Source organism: Bos grunniens, chromosome 3, assembly GCF_055505025.1.
Source record: "Bos grunniens cultivar Pamir isolate PY7600 chromosome 3, Bosgru_T2T1.0, whole genome shotgun sequence".
Taxonomy (NCBI): domain Eukaryota; kingdom Metazoa; phylum Chordata; class Mammalia; order Artiodactyla; family Bovidae; genus Bos; species Bos grunniens.
Window position 1 is genome coordinate 39310328 of NC_141167.1, and position 16547 is coordinate 39326874.

General features: G+C 37.8%; 2 protein-coding genes across 21 annotated transcripts in view; one reads left to right on the forward strand and one right to left on the reverse strand.

The window, feature by feature from the left end:
• ALG6 (ALG6 alpha-1,3-glucosyltransferase) overlaps positions 1-16547 on the forward strand; it is a 56543-nt gene that overhangs the window by 35569 nt on the left and 4427 nt on the right. For 4 of the 5 annotated variants that reach the window (XM_086390335.1, XM_086390333.1, XM_086390334.1 and 1 more), the window contains 6 exons: positions 501-636; positions 2495-2580; positions 4794-4878; positions 7958-8028; positions 14152-14220; positions 14341-14539. In XM_086390335.1, coding sequence (XP_086246461.1) covers positions 501-636; positions 2495-2580; positions 4794-4878; positions 7958-8028; positions 14152-14220; positions 14341-14539 — 646 coding nt within the window. The remainder of the gene's footprint in view (positions 1-500; positions 637-2494; positions 2581-4793; positions 4879-7957; positions 8029-14151; positions 14221-14340; positions 14540-16547) is intronic. The other variant, XM_086390336.1, reaches the window with a different exon arrangement.
• The window catches only part of ITGB3BP (integrin subunit beta 3 binding protein), a 106857-nt gene continuing 103265 nt past the window's right edge, over positions 12956-16547 (reverse strand). For all 16 annotated transcript variants that reach the window (XR_015160182.1, XR_015160180.1, XR_015160176.1 and 13 more), the window contains one exon: positions 12956-13147. Coding sequence is in view for 2 of the 16 variants with exons in the window: in XM_086390342.1 (XP_086246468.1) it covers positions 13143-13147 (5 nt within the window). In the remaining 14 variants the exon portion in view is untranslated. The remainder of the gene's footprint in view (positions 13148-16547) is intronic.

The window sequence follows — 16547 nt, forward strand, 5'->3', positions numbered from 1 at the left end:
CCCGGTGGTCCAGGGGTTAAAACTCTGCACTTCCACTCTAAGGGAAGTTCGCAGGTTTGATCCCTGGTTGGGGAACTAAGATCCCGCTTGCTATGCATTGTGGCCAATAAATATTTTAAAATACATATATTTACTGGAGGTAATGTGGATTGGCTTGGTAGAACATTGCTGTAGGATTTCATCCCTTTAGAGCATGTTGTATACTTATTAGAAAGACATCCCAATTTGACATTTTTCTTCATGGCTGCCTAGGAGTGGCATCTAAGTTAAATGTTAATAAGGATGGTGATAGTCTTTTTGTTGAGGAATTGCACATATTAATAGTTGTAAATTTCTTAACCGTGATTTAAGTAGACTCTCATTCATCTTAAACCTGTGTTGGTGGCATAGATTTATCATTACTGTACATTTGCATTTATTATAGTTAGTGAGCCACAGACTGATTTCTCAGAATTACTGACCTCTCTTTATCTTACTGTTTCCCTCTGTTTGTGTTCCAGGTTGGTGTTGTTAATTAAGCTGGCTTGTACTGTCGTGGCTTCCTTCATTCTCTGCTGGCTGCCGTTCTTTACAGAGAGGGAACAAACCTTGCAAGTTCTAAGAAGACTCTTTCCGGTTGATCGTGGGTTATTTGAGGCATGTTTAAGGACTTTTCTCTCACTCCCTTCTGTTACAGGCCTTTCTCTGTGACCTCTGGGGATTTCATGTAGAAGACTCACAAGGAATAGTGACTTCAGCTGCTCTCTTCCTGCAATCATTCCTTGCCATTTGTTTAATCTGTGCACAACCTCTAGCTCAGCTGGCATGTTCTAGTACATTACATGAGTAGGTAGTATTTATGCCTCCATGAGATCCATAATTCAGTTATACATTTTTCTAATGAAATAGAGTCCATAATGAAAGACAGCATGAAAAGTTGCAGCTATAAAGTTAACAGTTTTGTGTTTTTTTGGGGGGAGGGGGGGTTATATTCTCTTTTTAGTCCTAGGAAATTATTTATTAAACTAATAATCATGTTTGGTTCAGAAAGATCTCATAATTCCTTATGAGATATATAACCTTCATCCATAGTAATTTTTAATGAGAATCATTCATTTCATTTAATGCTAGCTTAATCACTGTTGTTAAACTTTTATTGCATGGATAATTTGATTTAGAGTCAGTAATTAAATTAAACAAACCATTTTTCTGAAACAAAAAGGTCTTTTAATAAAGTTAGAGACAACATATGTATAGATAATTTGCTTTTGAATAAACATTTCTTTTAAAAAGAATTAGACAAGCATATGTATCTTTCTAATTTTTGAATATATAAAATTCTATAGAATATCTTTCAGTCAGTCTGTGGGAGGATGGAAGAGAAAGAGACTAAGAGAATTTGGTGTTGTGAAGGAACAGAAATGTATGCCTTGTATGTCACTTGGGATAACGATAGTGACCGTACTGAGAATCATAAACAATCATTATTGCCATCACCACCACTTACTAGGTACCAGACACTTCACATGTAATTTTATTTGATCCTTTGCCATAGTGGTGAGATAGTTATATATACCCATTCTTACAGATCAGAAAACTGAGGTCAGAGGTTCATATAGCTAGTGCATGGCAGAGCTGTAGTTTGAACTCAGAATGGTGTTCCTAACTTCTTTATATATCCTCTAACCTTAACACTTATATAAAGAAAAGTTTAATCCTCCATGTAAGCTGCCTGGTTATTTGCCTTTGCTTCTATTTCAGAAATGGTGTTTACCATGGTAATTATAAAAACGAGTGTCATGCATTTTTATGGTGGTGTTGGTCACCTTCATTCACTTGTTGCCCTCAAAATCTGAAGAGCAGTTTCACTGGCCCAGCAGAGGGAAGTAGGATGGTACAGTTGTCAGTGATAGTTACTTTCTTGATGTTATGCCTACATAGCTGTGAGTTAAGCAGCTCTGCAGAGGATGGGTTTCATGATCAGAGAACTGTAGTTACAAGTATGATTTTGAAAGTGATTCTAGCACAGCTGCTAATGTCTTTAAACTTGTTGATTCATTAACAGTTGACTCTTACCATTGCTAGTAGCTAGTAGTCATTATCTTACCATTGCTAGTAGCTAGTAGGCATGTGGTAAATGGGTCAAACAACGTGTATTCTACAAATCAGAATACAATTAGAATACAAAAAGTAAAGATTTCTTAGATACATTTCCAAAGATGAATAACTGTATTTAGGGACAATGGGCTGCTCTTTGAAAAATATTAAGTATTTTTTGGGAGCATCTAAATTATGATTGACTAGTGATTTAGATCACCTCCCATGCAAAAAATGAAAGTTCCCATTGTTTGAGTGTGTGTGTGTTCTTTGGAGAGTTTAATCAACTTAGTTATGAAATTGTGAGCAAATATTTCCCATGACCCAAAAGTTTATCTCTTTAGAGATTTAGGACTTTGTGAAGTTTAATATTTCTTTTAATCATACTAGAAGGTAAAACTAACAAATTTCTTTTAAGGATAAAGTAGCCAATATTTGGTGCAGCTTCAGTGTCTTTTTCAAGATCAGGGATATTTTGCCACATCACATCCAGATAATGATCAGGTAAGAGACATGAAGTTTGTATATAGTGTTTTATAAGCTACTCTTAAAGTGTCATGGCAATACCTCATTTATCTGGCATCATAGGAGTAAGGTACTCTTCATTAGTGCTGCTGCTAAGTCGCTTCAGTCGTGTCCAACTCTGTGTGACCCCATAGATGGCAGCCCACCAAGCTCCTCCATCCCTGGGATTCTCCAGGCAATACTGGAGTGGGTTGCCAGTTCCTTCTCCAATGCATGCATGCATCCTAAGTCACTTCAGTCACGTCTGACTCTGTGCAACCGCATGGACAGCAGCCTACCAGGCTCCTCTGTCCTGGGATTCTCTAGGCAAGAATACTGGAGTGGGTTGCCATTTCCTTCTCCACTTCATTAGTGAATAGTCCACATAACGTAAACTTATGCTGCTGTATAACGGAAGTCTTTTATTTGAAACATTTTATGTGAAAGTTATTGTTACTACTTCCCTCTTCCTTAAACAGAGTATACTAAACATGATTTACCATGACCTTGAAGAGTCATGAGTTTCCGTGGTGTATCAGTCAGGGTGAGAAGTAAAATGAGTAGTAGGTCCGTGTGTGTGTGTGTGTGTGTGAATTTATTACGAGGAATTGGCTTATACAGTTGTGGGAGCTGGCTAAGCAAACTGGAAGTCCGCAAGGCAGGCATTCAGGAGAGGGTCTCTGGGGAAGGGAGAGCTGTACCAATCCCTCCAATCCTCCTCCTCCCCCTTCCCCGCCCCCCCCCGCCCCCCCACCCCCCCAGCCCCCCCCAGCCCCCCCACCCCCCCCAGCCCCCCCACCCCCCACCCTCTCCCGCCGACTGCTGTTTGGAGTCTGAGCTCAGGGAAGGCCTAAGCCCTCTTTATAATTTTTTAAATAAAGCATTGAAGTTTTTAATTTATTTATTACTTATTTTCGGCTGCGCTGGGTCTTTGTTACTGCCTGTGGGCTTTCTCTAGTTGTGAAGAGTGGGGCTTCCATGGGCTTCTCACTGAGGTGGCTTCTCTTATCGTGGAACATGGGCTCTAGAGCACAGGTTCAGTAGTTGTGACGCAAGGGCTTTGTTGCTGTGCGGCTTGTGGAATCTTCTTGGACCAAAGATTGAACCCACGCCTGCTGCGTTGGCAGGCAGTTTCTTAACCAGTGGATCACCAGGGAAGTCCGCTAAGCCTTCTTTTAAAGGCTTCCAAGTGATTCAGGCCCAAGATAGCACCCTTTTGATTAACTTAAAATCAGTTGAAAAGGGACTTTAATTAATCTGCAGATCTCTTTCCTGCAGCACCATCATTAGTGTTTGAATGACTGGGAGGTGTGTGTGTATGTGTGTGTGCTGCCTGCCTCTTTCCTTCCATTCTTTTGGAGAATATCCTTTGTAGCCCACCTTAACAGGAGGCAGACTAGTAAAGCTGACAAGCCACAAAGCTACCTCAAGTGGGAAAGTCAGTTATTATTTTGCCTTGTAACTATTGTTTTCAGGGCTTTCAAAGGCTGTTTGCCTTGGTACTAAGTGGCTCCAACTGTGCTTATTGCTGAGTTCTTTGTCCTCCTTGCCCATCAGTCATCACAAGGAGAAGCTCTGGCACCTTCCCACTCCCTTTCCAGCTTGTTCTTTATGATTTACCATGGGTTGAAAATCAGATAACCAACTTTTGTGAAATGAGGGCTAATGAGGTTCTCTTGTGAGTAAATTTTATGAATGTTTGCGTAACAAATACAGAATTGTTTCTTTATACCTGGTTTTATTTTCTTGTTTTGTTGTTGTTCAGACACTAAGTCGTGTCTGACTCTGTGATCCCATGGACTGCAGCACACCAGGCTTCCTTGTCCTTCACTCTCCTGAAGTTTGCTCAGTCATGTTCACTGAGTCCATGATATCTGTTTTGAGTGTTTGCTGATTGACTTTTAGCTGTCTATCTTTGTATCTTTCCCAGAATAGATACTAAATACTAAAATAACATAAGCAATATTTAGTTCTACAGTGTTTTGTTCTGTATTATATAATCACATATATATTAAAGCGTGTACATATTGCAGTGTCTGGATTTTATTTAAATGTTATTTGGTCTTGAATTTATTACTTAATACATAAAAAAACTTTAGAAATCAATTTAAGTTGATAAGTAATGTGATCCTTACATTTTAAAAAATGTTTCTTTGCTTTAGTTGTATACTTCTATAAAGAAAATAAATGTTTGATTTTTGTTACTTTTTTAGCTTTTGTTTTACATTTTTGAGCCTGCTTCCTGCATGTATAAAATTGACACTTCATCCCTCTCCTAAAGGATTCAGATTTACTCTGGTAAGTTGCTCATTAGTTTAGATACTTAATTCTTGCTGCAATTGAGTTTTTAAAAATATAAATAATTATATTCCTGCTTTGAACAGGATTTATTGGATTGAGATATAAGACATTCATTTATTTGGCAAACATTTATTGAGCGTTTGACACACTTAGGTGCTGTTTTGGAGTAGGCTGAGCAATCAGAATCTTTCAGTTTAATTTAATTTCCTCGTGTTGGTCAGTAAGGGAATGCAAAGAAGAAAACAGTGGCGATGGACATGTTTAAATTGTTATGCTTTAAAGCTAGGGTATTAAGTTCTGTCAGGTACAGTGAGTGCTATGATAGTGTGGGAAAGGGAGACATTACTTTGAAGGCAGATTTTAGACAGTTTCTTAAAGCAAGCGGGATTGGAGCCAAATTTTGACAACTGAGCAAGATTTGGACTAGGTGGTTAAGACAGGAGGAAGACCTTGAAGGTACAGATGTGGGAAAGGATAAGGAATCATGCGGGAACAACTGTTAGCCAGTGAGATTTGTGTGACTGATGTAGGAGTGTGTGTGTGTCGAGGTTAGGAGAGTATATAGGGAGAGAGAAGAGTCAGAAAGGATCAAATTGTGTAAGACCTTGTATATTGGCTTGAATAATTTGGGGTTTGATTTGTGTGCAAGAGGAGCAAAAAAGATTTTGGAGGAAAGGGGACAGATTACCCTTTTAGGAAGATGACTTGTGTCAGTTGGAACATAGACTGGGTATATATTCTACATTTGGGGTTTCTCTGAGTGGGTTTATAAATTCCTCCTGGTTGTATTTCTGTGGTGTTTAAAATTGGTTCCATGTACCTTGGTCTATAAAATGACATTTAAAGACTATCTTTTTAAAATATCAAGAAAATTTAGTTTATGAAAATAGTCCTAGTGGACTTCTAAAGGGACAACGTTTTATTTTTTATTTTTCTAATTTTTGGCCATGCCACGTGGTTTGCAGGATCTTAGTTCCCCAACCAGACAGCAAACCTGTACCCTTGGCTGTGAAAGTGTGGAGTCTTAGCCACTGAACTGCCAGGGGATTCTCTAAAGGGACAACATTTTAGAAATTAGGGTTTCAATTCTGGGACTGCCACTTATTTACATTGCATTCTAAAAGCAAGCCAGAGCAGAGATATCAGTCAGGAATTTCAGAAGTGCTTATCAGTTCCACAGTGCAAAAAGCATAGTTTCATGTTCCTTTTTTTTTTTTAATTACCTTCTTATTGATGATTTCTGTTGTTTGTTTCTGTGAATGAACTCTGAGCACAGTAATTCATCCATAGTTAATACTCTGTTGGATGTTTAGAATAGGAGGGATGTGGTTAGTAATATTCTGATGTCTTCAGTAGGCCTAACTTGAAATATTTGCAAGCTTATGTAAAATTGTTATTCCATGCTAAATAACTATATTTCAAAGGTGCTGAAATGAGATTTCAGAGTGTTGATAACTGTAGCAATATTAGAGATGATTACTTTTAGGATTAAAAGCAGAAAAAAAAACATTTTCTTTCTCTTAATTTTCTAATTTTGTTTATTGTGTTTTAATACCAACCATTGTGTTTAAAAAATTAAAAAAATGTAGTGAGTTACTTTTGTTGATGTTTTAAATTCTTCCTGACTAGCTTTAAAAACATTTCCCATTATAATTTTAAAGTGTTTTCCTTTCAGTCTAGATTGAATTATTTCTTAATATAGGTCTATAACTGAGGTAATTGGTAGTACGAATACTAATAAATCTGTAGTGGCCAAGTGATTTTTACCTATTATTTTCAGGACGTATTTTTTAAGTGCCCTGTAGCATGCCGGGTCCTCTCCTCGGTGCTGGCATGCCAATGAGTGACAGCTGATTATCCCTGCTTTCTTAACTGGGGACACTCATGCTAGTTGGCACAAGGACAGTAAATAAAATGAATCAGTTAATAGGAAAATATCTGGGCATAATGAAGACTATGAAGAAAGTAGGTTTATGTGAAAAGAGGGCTGGTGGGGTTTGGTTAGGGTAGCACTACTTTAGGTTGAATAAAAGGCTTCTCTAGGGAAGTGACATTTGAGCCTTGAACTGAATGACTGGTCAGAAGTAACCAATTACAAGACAATCTGGGCTCTGACTTGATAAAAAGTAAATTTTTTTTCCTTAAGGCAAGTTCGAGACGTTAAAGGGACAAGTGTGAAATAACTGATGTGAAATGAGTGAGGGAGACATTAAAAAATAGATTGGAAGAGGAAGGCAGGACCCAGATTATGTAGAAGTGTAGATTTTAATTCTAAGTGTAATGGGAAGCTATTGGAAGATATTAACCAGGGAAATTACATGATCTGATATTGTGGCTACATGGAGAATGGATTATAGGGGACGAGAGCATTACCACTTAGGAGGTCATTGTAGTGGTCCAGGAGGGAGATGGGGGTGGCTAAGACCACCTCTGCCACTATCAGCCGGGTGGAATGGGAAGAAGTGGGGTGAGTAGTGTATTAGGAGATGGTGTAGGTAGCATTTGCTGATGGATTGGATGTGAAGCATGTACAAGATAGTGAGCCAGGTTTTTTGCTTGAGCAACTGGATTGGGTGTATATAGAGAGATGTCTAATATGCAGAATATAAACTCCTGAAGATAGAGTTAAGTTTTAATTTAAAACCCCAGATAGCAAATGATTACTTTATAAAACATTGAATATATTTTACTGAAGTGCCTGTTTTAAAAACACTCAAATAGATTTATTTTGTCACTTTCAAATTTTGACCTTCTTGACTTCATACTTTTTAAATTGTCAGAGATTCTAAGGGAGGATGAAGGTATGATTATTGTGTCTGAAGTACTTAGTAGTTTTGTTTATTAATAACTAAGACTCAGTGAACTTGTTTTAGATGGTTAAGTATTACAGTAGTTAATTTTCAAAATATTTTGATAATTTGAATAAAATTATGCCTCTTACACTTGTATATAATTTTCCTTTTAGCTAGAAGCTATATTAAACTTTAAAATGTTACTTGAAATGATTTTAATCTGACTTATACTAAATTGCTATTGTAAGTTTTTGTATCTGATTTTCTGTCCTTTTTCCTTAAAGGTTAGCTGTGCACTATCATTCTTTTTATTTTCTTTCCAAGTGCATGAAAAGTCCATTCTTTTGGTATCACTGTAAGTAAAACGGTTTCAAGTATGTGTTTTATTTATTATTATGATATATACATGAATCTAATACTTACATATAATCATCTAAGTGCAAATCAAAACTATACAAATTAACACAGTTGCATAAAATTATATCATAAAATCACATTTTTTTAGAATGATGACCTGTTACAATTTTACTTCTTTAAACTGGTAAAATTTTATAGAATCATTTCTGACATACTTAGTATTTCTTCCTGTTTTTTCATTTTGAACTTGCTAATAAAAATGGTCTTCTAAAGATGGCTGTACTCTGGCTGAAGCCTGTTTGTCCTCTTTGCCTTTTTCATTTCATTCATTTCCGTTACTATTCAATAGCCTGGTTCTCTCTGTTAAGCTCTTTAGGGGTTTTTTTATATGTTGCCTCCTTTCTAGTTCTTCTGTCAAGACTTTTGTTTAGACTCTACTGGTAGTCTGTAAATCTAGGAGCATTAATTTTTTTTCAGATTTCATAGAAATTGGGTGGAAGTTGCGGGTGTATTTTCCCACTATTAAAATAATACCCAGAACACCGTGGAATACTTGAATCCTGTCCTAGCTCAGTCCCACCGCACCCTGTTTGCTAGGCTCCTGTGAAAGATACATGTATGAAATGACCAATGACTACTGGAAAGAAGTATTGCTTTTATTAGGTGGGGCTTTGGACTAAAACCTCAGTGCAGAGCTTTAGAGTAAGCCGGCCTATGGGGCAGGCCTCTTTCCTCTGAACAAAATAGTCTTGTACAATTGTAGACTGAGAGGGCAGAATAATTTCACCCCCCAGAGTCTAAACTTGAGTTAGATCTGAGCCCTGTTGTGTAAGCCTCGGCTGACCCTACACAAATCCCAAGTGCCAGGGGATGAAATTATGGAGAGGTGCTGCTTTCAAACATGTATAATTTCCCCCAGCATTTCTACTCTGTAGAAATGTCTTTGATCGATGACCTGTAATCTGACCATTCAGGTTAGCTTGTGGTCCCTGAATTTCTGGGAGTTCAGACTCTACAACTGTATTTTGATTATTTATAACAGTAAGTGACTTTAATTTTGATCAAATATTTTAAAGTTAACATTAAAAGTTCTTCTCGATCTGGTTCCAGCTAATCTATCATTAAATGAATATTTCATTCAATAAATATTTATTGAGGTCCTACTATTTACCAGGTACCGTTCTGTGCACTTGGGATATATCTGTGAACAAAACATAACAGAATTGCTACTTTCTTAGGTTTGATTCTCAAGGACAGACACTAATAATTAAATAAAAATAAGAAATTAAAGTGTTAGAAGGTAATAAAAGCCATAAAGGATACATAAAAGAGATTAAGAGAAGTTGAGAGTTATTGGAGGTGGGGTAAAGGAGCAAGTGCAGGTTGCAGTTTTATGAGGATGTTGAGGTAGACCTTGTTGAGATATTTGAGTGGACTGGATGAGATGAGGGTTAGCCCAATGGTTATCTGGGTGAGTAACATCCTAGACAGCCAGTGCCGAAGCCCTAAGATGGGAGTATGCCTGATATATTCAGGGAACAATAGAATGAGGTAATCAGTTGCATCAGAGGCTGTGAATAGGTCAAATAAAACAAGGGTTAGGAATAGACTGTTGTACTGAAGTGGAAGTCACTGGTGACTTTGAAACGGCTAGTGTTGATAGAGTGATGCGGGGAAAAGCCTGATTAGAGTGGGTTTAAGACATAACAAGAAGAGAAGAATTGAAGACAAGTATAGATCTTTTTTTAAAGATACATGAAAGTGAAAAGAAAGTCAAAGTGTTAGTCACTCAGTCATGCCCAACTCTTTGTGATCCCATGGATTATAGCCCACCAGGCTCCTCTGTCCATGGAATTCTCCAGGCAAGAATACTGCAGTGGGTTGCCATTCCCTTCTCCAGGGGATCTTCCTGACCCAGGGATTGAATCCCTGTCTCCTGCATTGCAGGCAGATTCTTTACCCTCTGAGCCACCAGGACAGTTACATACATATGGTAAAATACACCATTAGTACATTCACAGTGTTGTGTAACCATCACCACTGTCTACTCACAGAATATTTTCATCTCTCCAAAAAGGAAATCTTGTACACATTAAGCAGTCATTCCCCATTCTCCCCTTCCCTTAATGCTTGTAACCACTGATCTGCTTTCTCTGTGAATTTGCCTATTTTGGGTATTTCATATAAACGCAGTCATAAAACACGTGGCATTTTCTCAGACAACCTTTCACTTAGCATAGTATTTTCAGAGTTCATCCCTGTTGTACCATGTATTAGGCCTTCCTCCATTTTTGTGCCTGAATAATACTGCATGGATGAATATACATTTTGTTTGTCCGTGCATCAGTTGATGGACATTTTGAGTTGTTTTCACCTTTTGGCTATTGGGAATAGTGCCACTTATACACATGTATTTTCAGTTCTCTTGGGTTTATACCTAGGAGTGGAATTTCTGGGTCTCATAGCAATTCTGTAAACTTACTGAGGAATCACCAAGATTAATTTCCACAGAAGTTATACCATTTTACATCACACCAGTAATGTATGGGAGAAGGCGATGGCACCCCACTCCAGTACTCTTGCCTGGAAAATCCCATGGACAGAGGAGCCTGGTAGGCTGCAGTCCATGGGGTCGCTAAAAGTCAGACATGACTGAGCGACTTCACTTTCACTTTTCACTTTCATGCATTGGAGAAGGAAATGGCAACCCACTCCAGTGTTCTTGCCTGGAGAATCCCAAGGACGGGGGAGCCTGGTTGGCTGCTGTCTATGGGGGTCGCACAGAGTCAGACACGACTGAAGCAACTTAGCAGCAGCAGCAGCAGTAATGTATGAGGGTTCTGATTTCTCTGCAACCTTGTCAGCATTTGTTATTGTCTGTTTTTATTTTTGCCATCCTAGTAGGTAGGGAATGGTATATCACTGTGCTTCTGATTTGCATTTCTTAATGACTAGTGATGTTGAGCATCTTTTTTATGTCCTTGTCAGGCAATATGTATATCTTCTTCAGAGAATGCCTGTTATTTAAATCCTTTGCCCAGCTTTAAAGTGGTTGTTTATCTTTTTCTTGTTGAGTTTTGGAAGTTCTCTGTATATTCTGGATATTAAATCTTTATCACATATATGATAAGCAGATATTTTTTTCCATTCTTTGAATTTTCCCCTTCTTGATAATGTTCTTTCATGAACATTTTTAATTCTGATGAGATCCAATTTATCTTTTCCTTCATTGTGTTTGCTTTTGATGATGTATCTTACAGACCATTGCCAAATCCAAGGTAATATTTATCCTATTTCTTCTAAGAATTACATTTAGGTATTTGATCCATTTTGAGTTAATTTTTGTATATGGTGTGGGACAGGTTGGCAGTTCTTTAAATGAGTTTTGCTGAAAAGGGGAGCAAAGAAATTCTGCAAAAACTGGCAGAGAAGTTGGGGACAAAGAGGTTTGTTATTTAAGATAGAAGAGAGAATGCCAGAAGATGGTCAGTAGAAAGGGAAAGAGTCGGGCACGACTGAGCGACTTCACTTTCACTTTTCACTTTCACGCATTGGAGAAGGAAATGGCAACCCACTCCAGTGTTCTTGCCTGGAGAATCCCAGGGACAGAGGAGCCTAGTGGGCTGCCCTCTATGGGGTCGCACAGAGTCAGACATGACTGAGGCGATGTAGCAGCAGCAGCAGCAGTGATACAGGAGAGATAAGAGTTGCAGGAGCAGTGTCCTTCAAAGAGGGAGCTGGAGTGGTATCTAGAGCGTAAATGGAAGGATTGGCTATGGACAGGTGCATGCGTGGTTCATCTTAATAAAAGAGCATGCTGTTATCAGTACAGATGCTAAGGAAGAGAGCAAATGTGATGGTGATGTCTGTGAAAGTTCTCTTTTCATTGCTTCACATTTCTTATTGAAATGGAAGGCAAAGTCATTAGGTCAGAATAGGTTGGAAATGTTGGGAATATGAGGAGAGAGGAGAAAGTGTGAACTATTTTTCTAAAGAGACACAGAGTAGGAACAGACTAGGGAAATATTAAATGACTGCTGGACACTTGAAAATCATGTATTTTTTTTGTAGATAGTGTGTAAAGAGTTGAAATTATTGAGTAATGAGGGAAGTGATTCTTGAGGCTGGTGGATGATAACAAAGATGAGGAATAATAGGGAATAAAGCCTGACGACAAGAGATTCAAAGCTGGAGCTTGTTAGGGCAGGGAGAAGGGAGAGCTGGTATGGAAGTCATGAAGAAGATCAAGGAGGTTCTTTCTCTCCTCTGGGCCAAACTGTTTGAAGGTTGGGGAAACAGGAACAATAAAACAGGCACAACTGAGAAGGCAGAGGGGCAGCATTTTCTTCCTCGGGGGGAGAGAACCAGAATTTGTTTTGAAGAAGGTAGTGAAAGAAGAGGTTGAGGATGTTGAGGATTTTGCTGCTTAGTTACAAATATTAAGTGCCTTGAAGCTAAGCGCTGAGTTCTGTCTTCTCACTGCATCCCTTTCAGAGCAACACTTTGACATAAGCGTTGTTGTTCATTTGCTAAGTTGTGTCCAGCTCTTTGTGACTCCATGGACTGCAGCACGCCAGGCTTCCCTGTCCTTCACTATCTCCTGGAGTTTGCTTAGACTCATGTCCATTGATTTGGTTGTGCCATCCAACCATCTCATTCTCTGTTGTCCCCTTCTCTCCGTGGCTTAGATGGTAAAGAATCTGCCTGCAATGCAGGAGACCTGGGTTCAATCCTGGGTTGGGAAAATCCCCTGTAGAAGGGAATGACTATCCACTCCAGTATTCTTGCTTGGAGAATTCCATGGACAGAGGAGCCTGGCAGGCCACAGTCCACGCGGTCACAAAGAGTTAGACACGACTGAGTGACTAACACTTTACATAATACATTTTCAATAAATGAATATCAAGTGATTAAATAGCAAAGGATTCTGACCCAGAAAGAGAAAATAATGTTTATTGAGTCATTTTCTAAATGCTTGTAATTAACAGAAATACATACTGATTTTAAAAGCATCAAGCAATCAAAGTCCTGTAGTATTTTCTTTTAGTGCAGTAGTTTTCAGTCAGTTATAATCCCAGGCTTCACATCTCATACGCTGGTTGCCATGAGAAGTCATCCTTTTTAAGAAATGAGAATACAAAAACCTTTTAAAATAAGGAGACCCCTAATAAAAATAACAACAACAACAAAATATAATTCAACAACTACTATCACTAGTAAAGTTATTTTTTTTTACTGAAAAATAAACACTAGATAATACTTGGAAGAGTTCAACTACTCAGCAATCCAAGTTATTATTTCCATATATACATAAGAAAAAGGTTAAACTAATCATTTGTTCAAGGTCATAAGTAAGTGTCAGGAATGAGGCTCGGACTTAGGTCTTCTGACTAGCCCTCTTCTTCATGAACACAGCCACAGTTGAATCCAGAAGGTAATAACGACCGGGGGTGATTGGTGCTCAGGAGGTCACAGATGTTGGACCCGTGACCTTAATCAGCTCTTTAATAAAGCCAGTTGGTCCATCTTTGGTGTTATCTTCCTCTTCCTATACTGTTTCTCTTTCCATGTAGCCTTGTCCTACTCATTTTTTCCTTTTATTCTACCATCATCAACCCTTTATCATTTTTCTTTGCTTCTGTTGGCCTCTATTCAGTGGCCAATGATGATCCTGTCTTAGCTTTTAACTTAGCTGAGTATTAGGTCACACGGAAGAGCATAAAAAAGTTTGAAAACTTTCATACCAAGTAGGGTATTCATATTTACCAACTTGGATGGAATATATGGAAAAGCTTGATTCTCTGAATGTTCAGTTGTTTATCCTTTCTTTAAGCTACTGTTTGTATGACAGAGAAAAAAAAGTTTCATTAATGATACTGGAAGAAGCAGTTTTCCAATTATTATGACAAGCTGATACCGTCTCTCTGTCTAGATTCACTTAGTTTGGATTGATAGTTATTTTAAAAAATGAAATCAGTAGTCCCTGTGGAGACCTTGCTGGCTGTGTTTTGTGATTTTTGTGTTTTTTTAGCTATGTCAAAAATCAGATAAAATGTGTTCACATTTTTACATATAAGCATTGAAATTATATTCTCTAAAATATTTTTCTCTGTTATTTTAGACCAGTCTGCTTAGTTTTAAGCGAAATTCCTTTTATGTCTACTTGGTTTTTACTTGTGTCAACATTTAGGTGAGTCAAACCAATTTCCAATATAATATGTTCAGTATAGTACTTATAAACTCATTTAAAACTTTTTTACAAAGTGATTGTGGTTTGAATTGACAATTCTCTTTTGTTTTTCCTATATAGTATGCTACCTCTTCTATTAAAAGATGAACTCCTAATGCCTTCAGTTGTGACAGTGATGGCATTTTTTATAGCTTCTGCAACTTCCTTTTCAATATTTGAAAAGACTTCTGAAGAAGAATTGCAACTGAAATGTTTTTCCACTTCTGTTAGGAAATATTTTACATGTTTTACATTTCTTCCCAGAATTATACAACACTTGGTAAGTTGTTTTTCTTCCTAGCATTTTTGAGATATAATTCCCATAAATTCACTCATAAAATCTACCCACTTAAATCATGCAACTTGTGTTTTAAATATGTACACACAGAGTTTTACAATCCTCACACTACCTAATTTTAGTTTTCCATCACCCCAAAAAGAAACCCTGTGCCCTGTAGCAGTCATTCTCCATTCCACCCTCACCCCAGATCCAGCCTTGGACATCCACTGATCTACTTTCAGTCTCTATAGATTTGCCTATCTGGACATTTCATATAAATGGAATGTATTAGTCCCTTAGGGCTCCTATAATAGAACACCACACAAGGTAGCTTAAACAACAGAAACTTATTTTTTCACAAGGCTGGAAGGCCAAAATTAGTGTGACATCAGCATTGGTTTCTTTTGGTTTCTCTTTTCCCGGTTTGTAGGTAACCTTGCTGTCTCCGCATGTGGCCTCTTGGTGTGTGTATCTGTGTAGACAGAGAATTCTTTGGTGTCTTTTCCTCTTCTTATAATGCCATCAGGCCTATAAGGTTAAGGCCCTACCCATATGATTTATTTAATCTTAATTTCGGCTCATCTCCAAATGCAGTCACATTGGGGCTTAGGGCTTCAACATATGAATTTTGTGGGGACATATATTCTGTAACATGGAATCATACAAAATGTGGTCTTTGGTGACTGGTTTCTTTCACTTAGTGTGTTTTTGATTTTTACCTGTGTTGTAGCCATCTATGGGGTCACACGGAGTCGGACACAACTGAAGCTACTTAGCAGCAGCAGCAGCGTGTATCAATACTTCCTTCCTTTTTACTGCCAATTTCATTATATGGATATACCACATTTTATCTATCTAGTCTTCAGTAGAGGCTCATTAGGTTGCTTCCACTTTTTGGCTATTATGAATAATGCTGCTGTGAAGATTTGTGTCTAAGTTTACTGGTACACATGTGTTTCCATTTCCTTCAAGTATATACCTAGGAGTGGTAATTCTGTGTTAACATTTTGAGAAACTGCCCAGCTATCTTTCAGAGGGCTGCATGATTCTGCATTCCCACCAGCAGTTTATGAGTGTTCCAGTTTCTCCACATCCTTGACAGCACTGGTTATTATCTTTTATTATAGCCACACCAAATGGATGTGAAGTGGTATCTCATTGTACTTTTTCCATTTCCCTAGTGACTAATAATGTTGAGTATTTTAAAAAATAATTTCTTTGGAGAAATGCCTATTCAAATCCTTTCCCTTTTTTTGGCTGCATTGAGTGGCTTGTGGGATCTTCGCTTCCTGACAAGGGATTGAACCCAGGCTGTTGGCAGTGAAAGCATGGAATTCCACCAGGGAATTCCCATACATTGCCCAGTTTTAATTCGGTTGTTTCTGTATTTTTGAGTTCTCTATACATTCTTAATGCAGGTCTCTTACTAAATTGCAAATATTTTCTCCCATTCTGTGGGTTGCTTTTTGACTTTCTTGATGGTATTGTTTGTAGCATAAGAGTTTTCATTTTTATTAAGCCTAATAGCAGTTTCTTTTGTTGTTTGTGCTTTTGATGTCATACTTCAGAAACTGTGTATAACCAAAGGTCATGAAGATTGATGTTTTCTTGAAGTGTTTTATAATTTTAGTTATCTTTAGGACATTGATTCATTTTGAATTAATTTTTGTGTATGGTGTGAGGTCGAAGGCCAACTTTATTCGGTTGTTCCAGCACTAATTGTATTGGCACCCTTGTAGGAAATCAACAGATCTTAAATGTAATGGTTTATTTCTGGACTCTCAATTCTGTTTCACTGATCTGTATTATCTTTATGCTGTTTCCACACTGTTTTGATTACTGTGGTTTTGTAGTTAAGTTTTCAAAACTGAAAATGTGAGTCCTCCAATTTTGTTCATTTTCAGGATCATTTTAGCTGGTCTAAATCCGTTGTATTTCCATATTCTTTTTAGGATCAGCTCATTAATTTCTCTAAAACCCCAGCTGAGATTTTTATAGGGATTGCTTT